Source organism: Rhinoderma darwinii, chromosome 8 (assembly GCF_050947455.1).
Source record: "Rhinoderma darwinii isolate aRhiDar2 chromosome 8, aRhiDar2.hap1, whole genome shotgun sequence".
NCBI classification, from domain to species: Eukaryota; Metazoa; Chordata; class Amphibia; order Anura; family Rhinodermatidae; genus Rhinoderma; species Rhinoderma darwinii.
In genome coordinates, this window is record NC_134694.1 from 50,176,020 (window position 1) to 50,194,635 (window position 18,616).

At 44.8% G+C, this 18,616-nt stretch overlaps 1 protein-coding gene across 1 annotated transcript in view; it reads right to left on the bottom strand.

The window, feature by feature from the left end:
* Positions 1 to 796: 796 nt before the first annotated feature.
* The window catches only part of LOC142659980 (uncharacterized), a 31,008-nt gene continuing 13,188 nt past the window's right edge, over positions 797 to 18,616 (bottom strand). The window contains exon 2 of the mRNA XM_075836627.1: positions 797 to 1,562. Within this exon, the coding sequence (XP_075692742.1) occupies positions 797 to 1,562 (766 nt within the window). The remainder of the gene's footprint in view (positions 1,563 to 18,616) is intronic.

Sequence of the window (18,616 nt, forward strand, 5' to 3'; positions counted from 1 at the left end):
AAGGGATAACACCCTATGAAGTCTTCAAACCATGTACCTTTTTTGGGGGACGCATATCCCCGATGCGACCCCCCCACCATTTCGTACTGACCGACCTCAAGGACTCCCCCCGCCACAACGAAACAGGCCTTGACCACCTTAAGCCTGTGAGTTCCGCCACACCACCACCGCCCTTTCAATTCCTTCTGCTATTGCCAGGCTCCACAGATCAATCCCAACCTCGGTCAGATGAACCCCATCACTCCTCCAGTAGTTCCCCACTCCTGACTCCAAATCCCTGTGCCGCACACAAATGCCCCCATTCTTGGCCACAAAACGGGACACCGCCCAATTTACTTTGATGCGAGCCTTATTGACCCTCTCCACTGACCTAGCCAGCCGCCAATGCTTCCTTGGAACAATGTCAGACCACACTATCACTAATGCGGGATAAGAAACCCACAAACACAACATATCATGTTTGATATCCCGCACCAACTCACGAAAGGGGCGAACCCCCAAATAATTTCCCCCGACGTGCAACACCAAGACTTCTGGAACCCTATCCAGCCGAGAGTATGTCTGAAATTCCGCTAACACCCTGCTCCACAACATACCTCTAAATCCCAGCCAATGCAAAACCGCGTCCTGCCGCGGAATGCGCAGCTGGCGACCGTCAGGGCAGACGTCTGCCCTCAAAGCCCCCCAATGCACGTAAGAGTGGCCCAACAACCACACAAGACACGGAAGCTGATCTGAAACGGAAAAGAAAGTTAAATACAAGCACACAAACTTTTTCACCCAATAACAACATGACTCATAACAAATGGGGGCGCACGTAGGACCTAAACCTGTTGGACTCCCAACGGCCAATGCGCCGCACCCCCTCGTCATCCAGCCCCCAGCGCCCCGCCTCGGTTGCTGCGCCAATCCTGAAGGAATGAGATGAGTAAGGGCCCGCCGCGACGGCGACCGCCGCCAAGCATTTTTTAAATACTGCGCCAAATTGATATCTGGACAAGAATGACCCATCCTCGTGACATAGCAACGGCAACTCGGGCGACCCCACCTGTGGTTTAAAAGCACGCATGCAAGCGACCGGACACATCGCCGATCCCGGGAGGGCAAACAAAACTATCCGCTTTCCTTTACCCAGTTGGTCAGTTTTTGACCGCCGCAACCATACCTCGAGTCTATCTTCATATAGACTCACCTCCTCCAGTCTCAACCCCCCTGCCCGCTTGGTACTAGGTGAAACCAACTCGCCAATTCTAAGTGCCCCAAAAAACGCTAAGGAAAATGCTAACTGAAATAACACAACCTCGGATGAAGAACGACAGACAGACACTAGCGATACGCCCAAAGAGATGAGGAGAGAAAACGATACGGGCCTTCTACAATCCGCTTCGACCCTACCTCGACGCAGACCCTTTAAAGCCTGTCCCACTAGAAATTCCTTAGACACATCCCGAAAGCCCCGCAACTTAAAACCAAAAGCCAACGCAGAAATGAAACGATTGACCTTTGCCAACGAAAACCCCGCCTCCCAGGCGTCCGCCAACCAGTACAAAAGTGCCACCAACCTGTCTTGATCCGTGCTGACGTTACCCAACTCTCTTACCCACTCATCCCACTGCTTCCAACAAGCAGAATAAGCACTCCATGTCGTACATGCCAATGACCTTTCCACCAATCGCTCTACGGGACCGAAACCAGATCCCAGAGATGTTCCGGAAAAACCAAACCGAGACGCTCCGCTCCCGGTGCCAATTGACGAAATCGATCCCACTGCGAGCGAGACAGAGCATCAGCGATACAATTCCGTACCCCCGGCACATGTACCGCCACCACCCACGCGTTCAAAGACAAACACACCAAAACTAAATGTCGCAACAACTGAACTACCGGAGGAGAGGATGCAGTGATGTTATTAATGGCCAGCACCACCCCCATGTTGTCGCAGTAAAAACGGACCTTCTTATCCCTGAGCCTGTCCCCCCAAATGGTTGCCGCCACCACGATAGGGAACAGCTCGAGCAGGGCCAGATTCCGTGTGAGTCCACTGGACACCCAGCTAGCCGGCCAGTTACCCGCACACCAAGGACCACCCCCGTACGCTCCAAAGCCACCTGCTCCAGCCGCATCTGTAAAAAAATTTAAGTCACTCGTATCCTGCGCTGGAGCCATCCATAGCGAGGGACCATTATACTGACCCAGAAAATCGTCCCAAACCTGCAGATCAGCCCGGTGCTCTTCTTTGAGCCGCACAAAGTGATGTGGCACACGAACCCCCGCCGTCGCAGCCGCCAAACGTCTACTAAAAACCCTCCCCATCGGCATAATCCGGCAAGCGAAATTCAACTTCCCCAGCAGCGACTGGAGATCGCGCAACGTAATTTTTCTCAACCTACAAGCCCGACGTACCTCCTGACTCAATGACCTTAGCTTATCCGCAGGAAGACGACACTCCATTGCCACCGAATCAATTTCAATTCCTAAAAATCAAATGGTAGATACCGGGCCCTCAGTCTTTTCTGGCGCCAAAGGGATCCCAAAATCCCTCGCAACCGTCTGCAATGAATGAAGCAAATTACCGCAAATAGGCAAACCCCCCGGGCCGACGCACAAAAAATCATCGAGGTAATGTATCAAAGAGTCGACCCCGGCTACTCCCTTCGTTACCCATTCCACGAAGCTACTAAATGCCTCGAAATATGCGCAAGAAAGGGAACACCCCATCGGCAGACACCTATCCACATAAAAAGCCCCTTTCCAAAAACAACCCAACAATCGTTGGCTCTCTGGATGAACTGGCAACAACCGGAAAGCCGCCTCTATGTCGGTTTTTGCTAACAGCGCGCCGGGCCCCGCCGCGCGAACTAGCCCCACCGCCTTGTCGAATGATGTATACACAACGGAGCACAACTCGTGATCAATCCCATCATTCACCGACGAACCCTTGGGAAACTATAAATGTTGAATTAAACGAAATTTTTTAGGCTCTCGCTTTGGCACAATACCCAATGGGGACACCACTAAATCCTTTATTGGCGGATCAACAAATGGCCCCGCCATGCGACCCAACGAAACTTCTTTAAACAGTTTTTCCGACACGACCTCGGCATGCAAGTAAGCCGACTTAAGATTGCGCCGCGTCACCGGAACCTCATACGGAGGTGGAGGAATAATGAAACCAACACAAAAACCTTCATAAATTAACTTGGCCGCAACCCTATCCGGATACTCATTTAAATACGGGACCATCCTTTCCACCCTCACCGGCGACAACCCCTTGACCAGCCGAGGAGGACTGGTTCCCTGACCGCTTCTTCCGCATACATTTTACAGCCCCGTGGGATGAACCATTACATTCTGAACACACGTGCTTGAACTTACACGTGGCCCCGAACTTACACTGGCAATCGTTAAATTGCCAGCAGAATCCCAGTTTTGCCCCTGAACCTTGCCCGGCCTGACTGGACTGACCTCCTTAGCCAACACTCCCGGGAAAGGACTCCTTCACCGGAGCCGTCACCCTCAACCAAAGCGCAATATCCTTCTGGTCCCACCGAATCGCCCGACGAACCGCCTTTCGCTGACGCAATTGCTCATCGTACCTAAACCATGCCTGCCCCCCGTATGCCCTATGAGCTTCCCCGATAGCATCAAAATAGCAAAATAACTCCGAGCAATTTTCTGGCGTCTTCTCTCCGATCACGCTGGCTAAAATGGCAAACGCCTGCGACCAATTGACGAACGTCTGCGGGATAAGCCTATACCGCCGACGTTCCTCCTCCTCCTTCTTACTCTCGTCCCGCTTGCCTTTATCCAAATTGAATTTAGCAAGTGGCAGAAGAGAAAAAATCTCCACATACTCGTCCCTCCAGATTCGCTCGCGGACCTCCTGTTTTAAGTGCGCCCCCAACGGACCTTCAAAGCAAACATACACCTCGCCACGAGCACGATCATCAAGACGCACCCTATCGCCGTCTTTTTGCTTCTCGGTCTGCACTGATACCGCGACCGCCTCTTTAGACGCCGCCAGCCCTTCCACAATCCCATGACGCGACTGTAACGATCCAACCTCACGGGGACCTTCCCAAACTACCGCCGGGGACACCGCCGTAACTACTGGCGCCAGCGCCCTATCTAGCCGCCCGTCCAGCTCCCGCAAGCAACTAAATCCGCTAAGCCAACGCCGTCCCGCCCGACCGCGCCGCTACCGGCAGCCGATGCCACGCTTGCTGCCCCCCCACCGACACCCGACATAAAAATCGCTGTATACGGCAAATAAGGAGTTACACACTCACCAGGCTGCACAGGCGCTGTGTACCCGTCAGCCGGACAATCCTGACCTCGCCGAAAATCTTCCAATTCGCCTTCTTCCAAATCCTCTCTCGCAGACGACTGGCCATCCCACCGACATCTCCTACACGGGGACAACGACGCGCTGACAGATGGGCCGGCCACCTGCCGCCCGACCGCGGGGACCCAGAATTCCGATCGGACCTGTTGCCTCATCGCCGCTGCAGATCTAAGCATCCTCCTCGACGGTCTCGAGGAAGCCTGCCCCCTGGCCGGAACATCACCATGCGGGGCAGCCGTAGACTGTTCTCCGGTTCTTGCATCCGATGGAGGAGGGTTGACAGGGAGCCCGGCCTGCGACCCCCTGTTTACTGCCGGACCTCGTCGCGGCAGGGGATTCCTGCCAGGACGCAGGGCCTGGGAAGAGGCGGCCCTCCCAGCTGCCTGGCCTGCAGCGTCTTTTGAAGGGCTCCCCTTGCGACGCCGTGTCCGCGGGACCACCTCCGGGCTGAGGCGTTCTGGAGGGCGGAACCGCCGGGAGTGACGGGGAGCCCTGGCCCGAGCCACCGTCGCCCCTGCCGACGCTCTCTGCCTCATGCGAGCAGGAGCGCGGGATGCTAAAATTATGTGTTTCTCCTCCCGCTGCTTCCGGCTCAATGCCGAAAACAGCGGGAAGACTGGTAACGTCCCCTAACTCCTCCCTACCTCTCTACTACCTCACCCTGCATCTCCCTCCTGTTTAACCCTTTCCCTACTAGGTCCTGTCATGGAGGCTTCCCTCTGAAGCCCTGGGTGCTCTCTTCTAGAACGTGGGTTTCCAAGTCCCCTGTGTGATTGGAGCAATACAGTAATGCACATGTGTGGCCACCTTTCTATTCACTGTCCATGAGACCGAGGGCGTTGGCAAAGTACAGCGCTTAGTTATCTGCACCGCTCTATTTACACAGGGGTCTCAGGGAGCCCTACTCTCGTGATCACTGGGAGGTGATATATGTTGTTTATGGGAAAATCCCTTAAATTAACTAGTATATAATTCTCCCTACTTGTTTAAATCTCTAGTGGCAATATGTGAATTTCAAGTGACTATAAACTTCTACTGATGAATTAGACTTACGAGAGGAGATGACAAAAAGGCCAGTTGTTATACTGTTAATAACTTTATATTTATCAAGATGTTTTATGAAAAAAATCTGCCATATGAAGTACAACTTAAGAACAGATAAAAAATAATTTTCTTCCATTAGATACGTGATACAACTATGCCTCATGCACACTGCAGAAATTTGTACATGGAGTCCCTGCAGCTCCTTACTACATAGCCATAGGCCAGTGTAAGAAATACAGACCTTAGAACAATGGAGCCTTATGGTGTGTGTTATATTTGATATACAGTGCCTTGCAAAAGTCTTTACCCCCTTGGTGTTTATCGTCTGTTTTTTTTGCATTACAACCTTGAATTAAAAGGGATTTTCTGGGGGTCTGTACATTTTGACACAAATAACAATTAAGACAACAAAACTTGACAAGAGAAATTTAAAGTGTAACTAAACCTTCAAGGAACTTCTGACATGTCATAGTGACGTTTTTATCGGTGGGGGTCTGAGCACTGAGACCCCCACTGATCGCTAAAAGGTAGTGGCAGATGTGCTCGTGTGAGCGCTGAGCCACTTCGTTTCTGATCTGCTTTTCTTCGGAAAGCCGATGTAGCTGTGTACGGGCACATAGACTTTCTATTGAGTCCGTACATCGCTACATCGGCTTTCCGAGAAAAGCCGATCAGAAACTAAGTGGCTCAGTGCTCACCTGAGCGCTTCTGCATCTTCGTTCTAGCGATCGGTGGGGGTCTTAGTGCTTGGACCCCCACCAATAAAAACTTCTGATATGTCACTATGACATGACAGAAGTTTGTTGAAGGTTTAGTTACCCGTTAATGTGCATAAATATTCACCCCCGGGAAGTCAGTACTTTGTAAAGCTACCTTTTGCTGCAATTACAGATGCAAGTCTCTTGGGCTATGACTCTATTATCTCAGCACATCTACACGCTGGGATTTTTGTCTATTCTACAAGGAACAACTGCTTCCCATTCCCCCTATCCATCCTGCTTCCCATTCCCCCTATCCATCTTGCTTCCCATTCCCCCTGACCCCATTTGTAGAATGTATAATGTATGTTAAAATGTTTTTGGGTATTTTTTCGTTTTCACAGCTTTTTTGTTGCCGCGATTTTCGTAATCGCTGCAAAAATGGTGCAGTTTTGCCACGATTATATAAAAATCACGGCAAAATCGCCTGATTTGTGCCGCAATTACGAAAATTGCATAAAAAAAGGATACTAAACATGAAAGTGCTGTTAGGCTATATTCTCACAGTGCGGTCAAATTACGTTTTTTCCGCATTTTGCAAAAATTGTGGCAAAAAAATGGGATTTGACCGCACTGTGTAACTAGACTAAGGCCTTATTCAGACGGCCGCGTTCGCACCGTGACATACGGAGCGTGTATCAGCCGTATTTCCCAGTCTGACTATAATTTATGGAGCCGGACTCCTAGCATCAAAGTTATCAATGTTGCTGGGAGTGCTTGCCTCTCCGCGGGAATAGTGTCCCATACTGTAATGATGTTTTCAGTATGGGACCAGGGACAGTTTTCCCACGGGAAGGGAGGGACTCCTATGATTATAGATAACTGTGATGCTAGTGTGAAGGATGATTTATTTGCTTATATTCTCTGTATGAAATTACATTGTGAATTATCAAGCAGGATGCCGAATTACTAAGATATGTATTATGTGAAAGTGATGATAATGTTTAAATGATTTAGTTTCGTGCAGCAGCCATCTTGTCTGGAGTTCCCATCTTGGTTCTTTTGTAGTGAATAGGAAAGTCATTGTTCCTTTAATACAAGTAATGTTGATTTCGTATGTTCTATCTTTGACCTTGGTTCCCATGCGAAGATGGACAAGGAGTGAGATGGGAGGATGGCAAGTATGCGTGAGGGAAGGTCTCCCCCATCTCCACGAGAATATTCTGTCCAAGAGAGAGATAAGACACTTGTAAACCTGATGTGTGAAGAATTATAATGATGTATTTTATTGTATGCTTTTTACTGAATAACAAATATTGTTACATTGTCTCTGATTGGTTTACCTCAAGCCGACACCCCTTCTGAATTTCAGTTTAACAGTTTGAGTTTGGTAATAAATCCTTCAGAGGAGCATTTTGAACATTTCAGTGTGTCTGTGTGTTTTCTTCTCCTCTCTCGATATATATATCTGTGAAATATCCTAATTAGGATACTGACTAATGGAGTCTGTTGGGACTCGTATAAATTTCAGTCTAATATATTTTGAGCGATGGATTTCCACGACAGTAATGATGCCGAAACCCGGGAAGATTGCACGTCTGATAAGCTGTCACTGGAGAGGTCTGGCTTTTCATCTGTGAATTACAAAAAACCGCGGTAGGTAAGGAGCTTATACTTACACCATTCACACATGTATTGCGTAAGCCTTGGAATCTAGCTTACAGACGTCACTTCTTTATGGACGAGGCTCCTTAGTCAGTGGGTTGAAAGATGGATCCAAAAAGGTATGTTGAAGCTTTTTGTGTGATGAAGGATTGCAGGTGTGTACGTGATCTTAAACTGTTGATATGAAAGACATGAGAGAATTTTTGCCAGCAATTATATTGTTAACCAGGAAAATTATAAGACCTCCGCCTTTGGAATGCAGTAACGTAGCGCATGGCAGAGAGAAGTCGTAACTCACATGTGAAGTATTTGAAATGAAAAGATTGTAGTCTTGACTGTGAGGAAAAAAACAAAACTTCTGCTTGCTGCTTTGTTGTAGTGTAATTTGTTATTTAGTTGTCTAAAATTGTTGAGGATTAATAGTTGTTCTGTTACCCGTTTGTCTGGGATTATAGTTGGGAGATACTGACTGTTTGTAGGTTAGAGGACAGTTGGATAGTTGTGAGTAATATCATGTAGTACCACAGGGGCTTCAATGCTTAAGTCCTGATAATGTAGAATCCAGTGCAAGGAGAAGCAATTGTGTCTATATTGAATTTGCACTCAATACCATTACCCAGTGCAATAGGGAAAACTTTGAATACTGTATTAGAAAATCATTTATATTTTCCTGGCTCATTGCCAGACAGTGATATTGTGTGTAAGGGTCCATAAACCAGTTGTATGCATTGCCAGACTGGCATAAGGTGGGAATCAGTACAGACTGATTTCTAGCACATGATAATCCGGCATATACACTTTGATGTAAAATAACATCCAAGTAATTAAGTCTGTAGTAGTATAACATCAGACCGCTGGATTGAATACCGTTGTAATATAACATCCTGTATTCAATGAATGACCCTGACACTTATCCCAGGTGCCACCTGTGTCGTAGTAGTATTTACAGTGAAGAACATTGGTATTGGATCAGACCCATAGCCCGTAAAGAAATTATCACCAACATAGATAACAGCCCCCTAAACTACAACCCACAGAGTGAACGACTGAGCGGGGAGGATAATATATATATATATATGTTAGCAAATATAATTTGCATGTGAAACCATTGCAAAGTGCTAGAGGAAAGAGTTTGGGATATATGCTACATCATGGGCTGTATGAACTGAAAGACACACCCCGGCAGCAAGTGTTCTGCATAAGTGAAGTGTTACCAACTCCTGCTTGAATCAATGGAGGCTCATGAATGTCGATTGTGTTGAAGAATTTGCTCTTGTAATTGTTGATTGGAAGCATTTTGTCTGTTCTTGATGTTCAATCCAGTGAGGGATCAGAGGATCCTACTGCTAGAATGTCTGAAGGAACGACTTTTGATATCGTATTGGTAAGACAGTCTAGGAGATAGACTGGTCTGAGATATCTGTCGGCAAACGTGGCATAGCCTGTTTGCCTGGAGGTGGGGGATTTACCGGAAATCACCCTACTGCTCTCCGACCATGGGGTCAGGAGGAAGTTGGACAAAGATGCTTTGGGGCACTAGTCTCGGCCAACATTAGAATGAGCAAAAGGAGCTGGGGCTTTAATTATAAAGTATGTGAAGGCAAAATAACACACTGTAAAAAAAATTGTTGAAGAGGCTGGCAGCCGTAAGAAGGATGTTTGCATGTGATCAGGTGATTACAGGTAGTTACAAGTAAGATGATGTGAGGAAGAACAATTTAAATACAGGTGTAAAGTTTCATTGGAAGAGTGAAGAAAACGGAGCAGCCAGGTACATTGCAGTGACTAACGTGGGTCAAAACGGGGGGAGTGTAATGTGTAATGTGATGTGACATCTGTGTGATGTGTGATGTGTGCAATGTAACATGTGTGATGTGATGAGACATCTGTGTGATGTGTGTAATGTAACATGTCTGAAGTTTGAAACTAATGGCCACAATAAAAGCAGAACTATATTGTATGTTTCCTATTTTTAACAGCAGTAATGTCTAAAAATGTTAGTGTTTTGTGTATGGGGTTAAAATCAGTTCCACTTTTTTTAATTTTTTTTTATGCAACGTGTCTTATCTTCGCTCACGCGCACGCGCAGTCGTCTGTAACTACACCAAGCGAAAAAAATATTACAGCCGGCTGGATCTGTTTGTAAAAAGATAAAAGCTATACTGCAGATTAATGTGTTATAATGTGATAAGATTTAATGTTGGAATGTTTTGATGTTGATTCAAATGAATTAAAATACAGATATTGTGAGACACGGGATCTTGATGATGTATGTGCCCCCTCTGTTCCCTATTCTTATGTACAGCTTATTGGTTTGCAGTAATTAATATTACCAGATATTATTTTCTGTGTTATTGAATAACTAATTACATTTGTCTTGTTTTTGTTTTCACACATGAGGCGCGTGTTATGGTGCTGCCTAAATGTTATTTTTGAAAATGTGAGATGTTTTACAGGTAAATGGTTGCAGGTCATTTTAAAGATAACATTTATTTTTGTCAGGAGAAAGTAATCTTTTTTTTTTTTTTGTTCCAGGCTGTTGTGTATTACAGGGGGTTAAATTAGTGCCACCCCGATAGAGTGCCTAATCTCATTATGTTAATATGTCGTTTTGAACCCTGCTACATTACTCTCGCAGAGTCCAAATAGGAGGGAATGGTGAAGGTACTGGTCAGGTAGTTTTGTTTTGTGTTTTATTTTGTTTTGAATTAATGAATTTGGTTCTAGAAGATCTACAAAATGTGTATGAGCTTCAATGAGTAATCCAGATTAAATGTGTATGACAGTAACCTACATTTTGAGGTTTTTCTGTGTAGATGGTTCCAGATCCTTCCAGAACGGTGAATATGGCACTGGGTAAGCTGTGCTGTAGTCTCCACCCAATATGAGGTATTGTGTAAAAGACCATCCCCCTCCAGCAAATTTACACAGGAGGCAGAGGTGACGTCACTCACAGATGAGTCTTTACAGATTTAGATGGGGAGAAGGTAAAACAAAAAAATTGTTTGAATATTGTTTATATTTTGTTTGTTTTTGTATTAATCAGGTATTTACAGGACCTGGTGGGTGGGATTTACAAGTGTTCTGGATCATCAGATAAATGTGGAACAATAAAACTCCACCCTTTTGAAATGTTCTATCTATATGTGACATGGGTTTCCAATGTAAATTTGTAATGTAGACATACTTTATCATATACAGCATGTGTAGAACAGGATACGAGGCACAAGGTAAATTACCCAGAAACCACTCTCACCTTCTTGTTCATCTCAATTAGCGGAGCTGGAGGTGCTCGCTGAGGCTTGTAACCTAGCAGAAGGTAAGACGGCCGACATTTACACTGACTCTAGGTACGCTTTTGGCATCGCCCACAATTATGGGCCCATTGGTAGTAGGAACTTTATTGGATCATCGGGTAAGCCAATTGAGAGAGCAAGAGAAAACAGAACTGACAACAAGGGTATATGCAGCCAGGTATCAGTAAATTGGCTTGTCCCTGGATACAATAATGCCACCACTAGGTTTGTAGCAGCCGGCATGATGTGTGCACGGCATGACATAGGTAAAACAGCAAAGGTACCTGTGAAAAGTGCAGCCCGGCCAGATTAACAGTCCCAGCGACTGCAGAACATACAACTACCCGAGGTAGAAGTGTATGACAATGTGTTTGTGTGTGTAGACCTGTTCTCAGGGGGGCCTGAAGCCCGGCCTGTATTTTCCCCACTGCAGACGTTGTGTGTAAGTGACAGGGGAACAATGTTATCCCAAGTATTGACCTGATGTTTGTACAATAAGATATCAGCAGTTCTCCAGATGTTATCCCAAAGTTAGTTTGTTTAATAATTGTATTTAAGAAGTGTTGTGGGAATCTTAAATACTGAAGTTAAGTTTTATGTAAAGTTCTGGACTAGCCTTAGCATTGGACTATTAGAGTCATGCGTCAGATAAAAGGTACAGAAGTGGAATATTCCCATTTGAAAACATTTTTAGTTATTTGTTTTTTGTCGTTGTTATTGTGAAAGGAAAATTCTGTGCAGTGTGTGTGTGTGTGTGTGTGTGTGTGTGTGTGTGTGTGTGTATGTGTGTGTGTATATATATATAAAGAAGAAAAATGAGTTTGCATGTATCATTTCTAGTTATTGCTCAATGTGAACGTTTGATGTAAAGATGTTATTTGTTAATGTTTTTCTTCAAATTAATTATTTGATTAAGATCAATTAATGTTTATACAATGAAAAAGCTTGTTCTCCACAGGAAGAGTCCAATTGGGAGCGGAAGGCGTGAGAACCAGATTCTAACAGAATGTGGACGGATAAGGGAACGTTAACCGGTAACACCCAAGGCACTCTTGATGGCTTTTGCATTGATGGTGTATGACCTCACATATGCCCCAAGACTGCAAGGATCGATTTGGTAAGATCTAATTGGTATGTCCCAGGCTTTACAGCTGTTGCTGCTAAATTCTGTTAGAGCTGTTTGATTTGCCTACAGAACAGTCCTGGCAGACCGGTGCCAACCTTATCATACCCACCTCCCACAAAGAGAACAGACCTTGAGAGGCCTTCCCATGCAATACAAATTAGAGTAAGAAAAATTGTTTTGCGACATTTGTCAGATAAACATGTGGAATCTGTGTATATTTCGGTGACCTGGAGATGTTCCATGCAATCAGCTCAGATCAAGTTACAAATCCTGCTGGAAAGCATGACACCAAGTGCAAATGAAATGTACCCAATAATTACACATCTTCTAGGTGCCCTGTCCATTGGAACAGAGAAGTTTTTCTTATATAAAAGGTGTTTGTTTGATTTAGTTTAAGGGCCTGACATTGTTATTGTATGTACTTAGAACAACTTTTATAGTACGTAGATGTTATCACCAGATTAGTAACAATTGACAAGGGTTGGGGTTCCCCAGCAAGTGAACTAAAAGATTTTTAATACAATGAACTCCATTACTGAGGTGCGGCAGGCGCAGCCGGAGCCAGTACAACGCGTTTGTCATGAACTGACGGCAGTGTCACAATTCCAAGCAGCCGCCCAGACAAGTAACTTACCGGAGGAAGAAGACAGATTAGCGGAGGGTTTGGGGGTCATAATAACACTCCACTAATCCGCCTACGTGGGATCTCACACCAGGCTCACAGCATGAGGTGTAGTGTACAGCCCGGTGACATAAACTAAAAGAGACGGGGTCTGAAAGATGAGAAGGACCAAACCAAGTCCTGATGACATCAGCAAAGTTCCAAGTAAAGACCAAAGACCTGAGTGAATCCGTCAGCAGTATCAAGTGTTCTAATCAGAAGACAGGAGAAGAAGAGGACGATGATGTACATGACTTGTCAATACACTGGTGGGACCCCATACCCTAACCGGACATTGGTGATGGCATCATATTAGTTGTGGCCCTATTGATATATATTGTTTGAGTTTCATATTCATAATATATAATTTCTGTAATTTAATATGAGAAAAAGGGAGGTTTGTGAAGGATGATTTATTTGCTTATATTCTCTGTATGAAATTACATTGTGAATTATCAAGCAGGATGCCGAATTACTAAGATATGTATTATGTGAAAGTGATGATAATGTTTAAATGATTTAGTTTCGTGCAGCAGCCATCTTGTCTGGAGTTCCCATCTTGGTACTTTTGTAGTGAATAGGAAAGTCATTGTTCCTTTAATACAAGTAATGTTGATTTCGTATGTTTTATCTTTGACCTTGGTTCCCATGCGAAGATGGACAGGGAGTGAGATGGGAGGATGGCAAGTATGCGTGAGGGAAGGTCTCCCCCATCTCAACGAGAATATTCTGTCAAAGAGAGAGATAAGACACTTGTAAACCTGATGTGTGAAGAATTATAATGATGTATTTTATTGTATGCTTTTTACTGAATAACAAATATTGTTACATTGTCTCTGATTGGTTTACCTCAAGCCGACACCCCTTCTGAATTTCAGTTTAACAGTTTGAGTTTGGTAATAAATCCTTCAGAGGAGCATTTTGAACATTTCAGCGTGTCTGTGTTTTCTTCTCCTCTCTCGATATATATCGGTGAAATATCCTAATTAGGATACTGACTAATGGAGTCTGGCCTTGAGAGTCTGTTGGGACTCGTATAAGTTTCAGTCTAATATATTTTGAGCGATGGATTTCCACGACACTAGAAACCCGGCTCCCTGAACTGTGATGCTAGAAACCCGGCTCCCTGATGCACGGTCCGTATATCACAGACCGAACATGGATGTCTGAATAAGGCCACTTACTTGCCTCCTATTTTTGGTGCGGATTGCGCACTGAAAATTCACTACAAATTACAATATAAGCCCTTATTCACATGAACGTGTACTACGTCCGTGATACGCGTGTGAAAATCACGCACGTCGCACGGACCTATGTTAGGCTGTGAGGACGTTTAGACTGTCAGTGATTTACACGCAGCGTGTGTCCGCTGCGTAAAACTCACGACATGTCCTATACTTGCCCGTGTTTCACGCAGCACGCACCCATTGAAGTCAATGGGTACGTGAAAATCGCGCACAGCACACGGAAGCATTTCTGGGTGACGGGCGTGATTCGCGCTACAGTTGTTAAAGAAGTGAAGGGAAACATAAAAGCCCCTCCTCTACTGTGTCGTTACATCAAATCAGCGTATCATAATGATGTTGGCTGTGCGAAGATCACGCAGCCACGCACCATATACAGATGCCACACTGAACTTTTGCGTGCGCAAAACGCAGCATTTTTTGCTCACGAAAAATGGACACGTTCGTGTGAATAAGGCCTAAGGCGATATTCAGACCAACGTGTGTGAAATCTGAGGTGAAGAACGGCCGTTTTTCGTGGCCGATTTGCAGCCATGCGGGACCCGTTTTCACACATCCCTCATAGACTTGAGTCTATTGAGGGATCCATGAAAATGCACAAGAATAGGACATGTCCTATTTTTTTACAGGCCTTTCACACGGTCCGTTAGAACAACGACCATGTGAATAACCCCATCGAAATACATGCAGCCGTGTGACGGCCATTAAAAAAAACGTCCTTCACTCAGACAATTAACACGTTAGTCTGAATAAGCCCTAAAAACCTCATGCACGTGCAGCATTTCACCCCACAAATAATTTTTTTTCATACATGGTGCCATGAAAAACTACAACTTGTACCGCAAAAAACAAGCCCTCAAATAAAAAAAATTATAGCTTTTGGAAGGTGGAGAGGAAAAAACAAAAGTTAAAATCCGAAAAATGGCTGAGGAGGGAAGGGGTTAAATCAGCTGCATGCCTATTCGGATATGTCCACATGCTTAGCAAAAACAGTCTGAAAATACGGAGCTGTTTTCAAGGGAAAATAGCTCCTGATTTTCAGAAGTTTTTTAAGCAAACTCGTGTTTTTCGCGTTGTTTTTTACGGCTGTTTTTGGAGCTGTTTTTCTATAGAGTCACTGCACTTCTTTTTCGCGGCAGTTTTTTTTACACAGCCGTTTTTCAAAATGAAATCAATGGGCAGATGTTTGGAGGCGTTCTGCTTCTGATGTTTCGACGTTTACGGCCAGAAAAACGGCCGAAAATAGGCCGTGTGAACATACCCTAATGTTGCAGAATTGTAACGTATTTCATCCTTTCCAATGTAAAGGGTTAATTTGCTGTAAATCCTTAGCAAATTCTGTACCGCACACATTGAGGAATTTGGTGCACAAAATCTGCATCAAAACCGCAGGTAATTCCGCAGGTAAAATCTGCACCTAATAGTGCGTTTTTTGATAAGTTTTTAGGTGCGGTTTTTACATTTTGATGAGGAAATAGGTGCAGGTTTTATGCTGCAGATTTTTTTATTTTTTTTAAACTAGTCAGAAACAATTCGCAAGCGGAAACGCAAGATAAAGTGACATGTAGCATATTTTCAAATAGGCACCACAGGTCAATTTTTCTGCAGAAAATGTGACATGTAGATGAGATTTCTTGATCTCAATTACTTTGCTGCCACTGTATTACACTGCGGATTTGTTGCACGAAAATACCCGAGACAAATTTGCACGTAATATGTATCGTGTGCATTTGGCCTAACTCACCCTAAGGCCTTGTTCACACATGTTGGATTTGATACGGATTCCGATGACATGTCGATGATTCTGCATCACATGCATATGAGGTTTCTGCAACCCAGTTCACATGCTGTGAAAAATTTTCCACGTATATTTTTGTCCGAACCATGAAAAGAAATCCACCACAGCAATAAGTAGCATGCGACTTATATTACATGGAAAACCCGAGGATCAGCAGCTTTGAATGATAATGGGACTTAGGCCTTGTTCACACAGTATTTTGCAGGCAGAAAAATCTGCCTTGAAATTCCTTCAGGCTTTCTCTGCCTCCCATTGATGTCAATGGGAGGTCAGAGACGGAAATGCCTGAAGAAAGGACATGTCGCTTTTTTTAACACAAGCGTTTTTTACGCTCGCGGTAAAAAACGCCTTCGCCTCCCGTTGAAATCAATAGGAGGCGATTTCGGACGTTTTTTGCCGCAGTTTCCAACGCGGCTTCCGCTGAATAAAATGTGGCAAAAAACTCTGTGTGAACAGAGCCTTATTCTTGTGCGGATCCACTACACGATTGTGGCACATCTGCGCCAGGAATCAAAGGGAAAGACTCAGATTTTTGCTGTGGAAAAACACATTGAACTTTAATGGCAACATAACAATGGAGCATTAGTGCTCCTTACATCCTCACAAGTGCTTCCCCCTCCCTTAACCCCTTAATGACCGGGCCATTTTGCACGTTAATGACCAAGGATTATTTTTTGTTTTTCCACGGTCGCATTCCAAGAGTCGTAACTCTTTTTTTATTCCGTCGACATAGCTGTATAAGGGCTTGTTTTTTCCGGGACGAGTTGTATTTTGTAATTGTACAATTTTTAGATGCTTATAACATATTGATTAACTTTTATTAACTTTATTTTAGGAGAGAATTGAAAATAAGCAGCTATTCCAGCATTAATTTTCACGTTATAAATGTACGCCGTTTACTATGCAGCGTAAATAACATGTTAACTTTATTCTATGGGTCGGCACGATTACAGGGATACCAAATGTGTAAAGGTTTTATATGTTTTTTCTACGTTTGCACAATAAAAACCCTTTTAGAAAAAAATTACTTGTTTTTGCATCGCCGCATTCCAAGAGGCGTAATTTTTTTATTTTTCCGTCGATGTGGCCGTACGTGGGATTGATTTTTGCGGGACAATGTGTAGTTTTCATTAGTACTATTTTGGGGTACATAGGACTTATAGATGAACTTTTATTTTATTTTTTATGGGGGGAATGGGAGAAAAGAGAGAATTTTGCCGTTGTTTTTTGCGTTTTCTTTGGACGCCGTTCATCCGGCGGTTTAATTAATGTGTTCATTTTATTGGTCAAGTTGTTACGATCGCGGGGATACCATATATGTGTATGTGTGATTTGTTTTGACCGTTTTATTAAATAAAACCACTTTTTGGGGCAAAAAAGTAGTTTTATTTGACTTTGACTGTAATTTTTATTTATTTTTTTTTCACAAACTTTATTTAACGGTTTTACTTTTTTTTTTTTAGTCCCACCAGGGGACTTCACTATGCGATGTGCCGATCGCATATATAATGCTTTGGTATACTTCGTATACCAAAGCATTATTGCCTGTCAGTGTAAAACTGACAGGCAACCTGTTAGGTCATGCCTCTGGCATCGCCTAACAGGCAGATGCTGAAGACAGACCTGGGGGTCTTTGTTAGACCCCCGGCTGTCATGGAAACCCGACGGCGACCCGCGATTTGTTTGCGGGGGCGCCGATCGGGAGACAGAGGGAGTTCCCCCCTCTGTCAAACACATTAAATGCCGCTGTCACTATTGACAGCGGCATTTAATGGGTTAAACTGCCGGAATCGGCGCGCGCTTCGATTCCGGCAGTTGCAGCAGGAGCCAGGCTGTGTATAACAGCCGTGCTCCTGCCGCTGATCGCGTGGGTAAACTGTCAGTACCCGCACGATCACAGGACGGATATATCCGTCCTCCTGCGCGAACTAGCAGCTGCTGAGGACGGATATATCCGTCCTTCGGCGTTAAGGGGTTAAGGCCCCTTCACATCATGCTGTTGCCCTAAGTTTATCGTGTACGTCAGGAAATCTCCTACCTTACAATATAAACAACGTAGACGATAATTTACAAGGCTCCATTATCTCCTTTTTAGCCTCCGTCGGGCTGGTAGACGTCGGTTTACCTTATTTTTGAAGGATGAAATCGCGTAGTAGACTTTGCTATTCCGGAGTCCCCAGGCAGCATCAGGAGTGCTCTACCTGTGGACTTTGCCCCTGGGAAAGCTCCTGACATCACTGTCCATATATGTAATGTGACATCAGGGGATTCTCCAGAGCCAGAATCCCTGGCCAGAGTATTGCCGATGCTCCGGCCGTGTACTCAGGCTTTGCAAAGCTTCGGACGTCACTTTACGTATATGGACATCAGGAAAAGCGCCAGAGTCCCTGGGCAGAGCGCTAGTAGAAGGCTCCAGCCCTGTTCATGGACAGTGACTTCAGTAGTTTCCCCTGGGCCATTGCCACTATTTGCCATACTGTCGGATACGGTTTAGCTAAATAGATCAAAATCCCGAGCATTAACCGGTCACTGCCTCCTGCATGGTTTCCTCCAGTGTAATTGACATCAGCAACAAAATCAGTTAATGCATATAACGTACAAACGTGAGTGCCACAATTTCCGTTGCCCACCCCCGGTAATGGAGGGGGGGGGGACATGACATCTTGGCTGTATGGGGCCCAGAAATTCCTGATGGCGGCCCTGGCAATGCCTATAATGGAGAATAACTCCGGAATACAG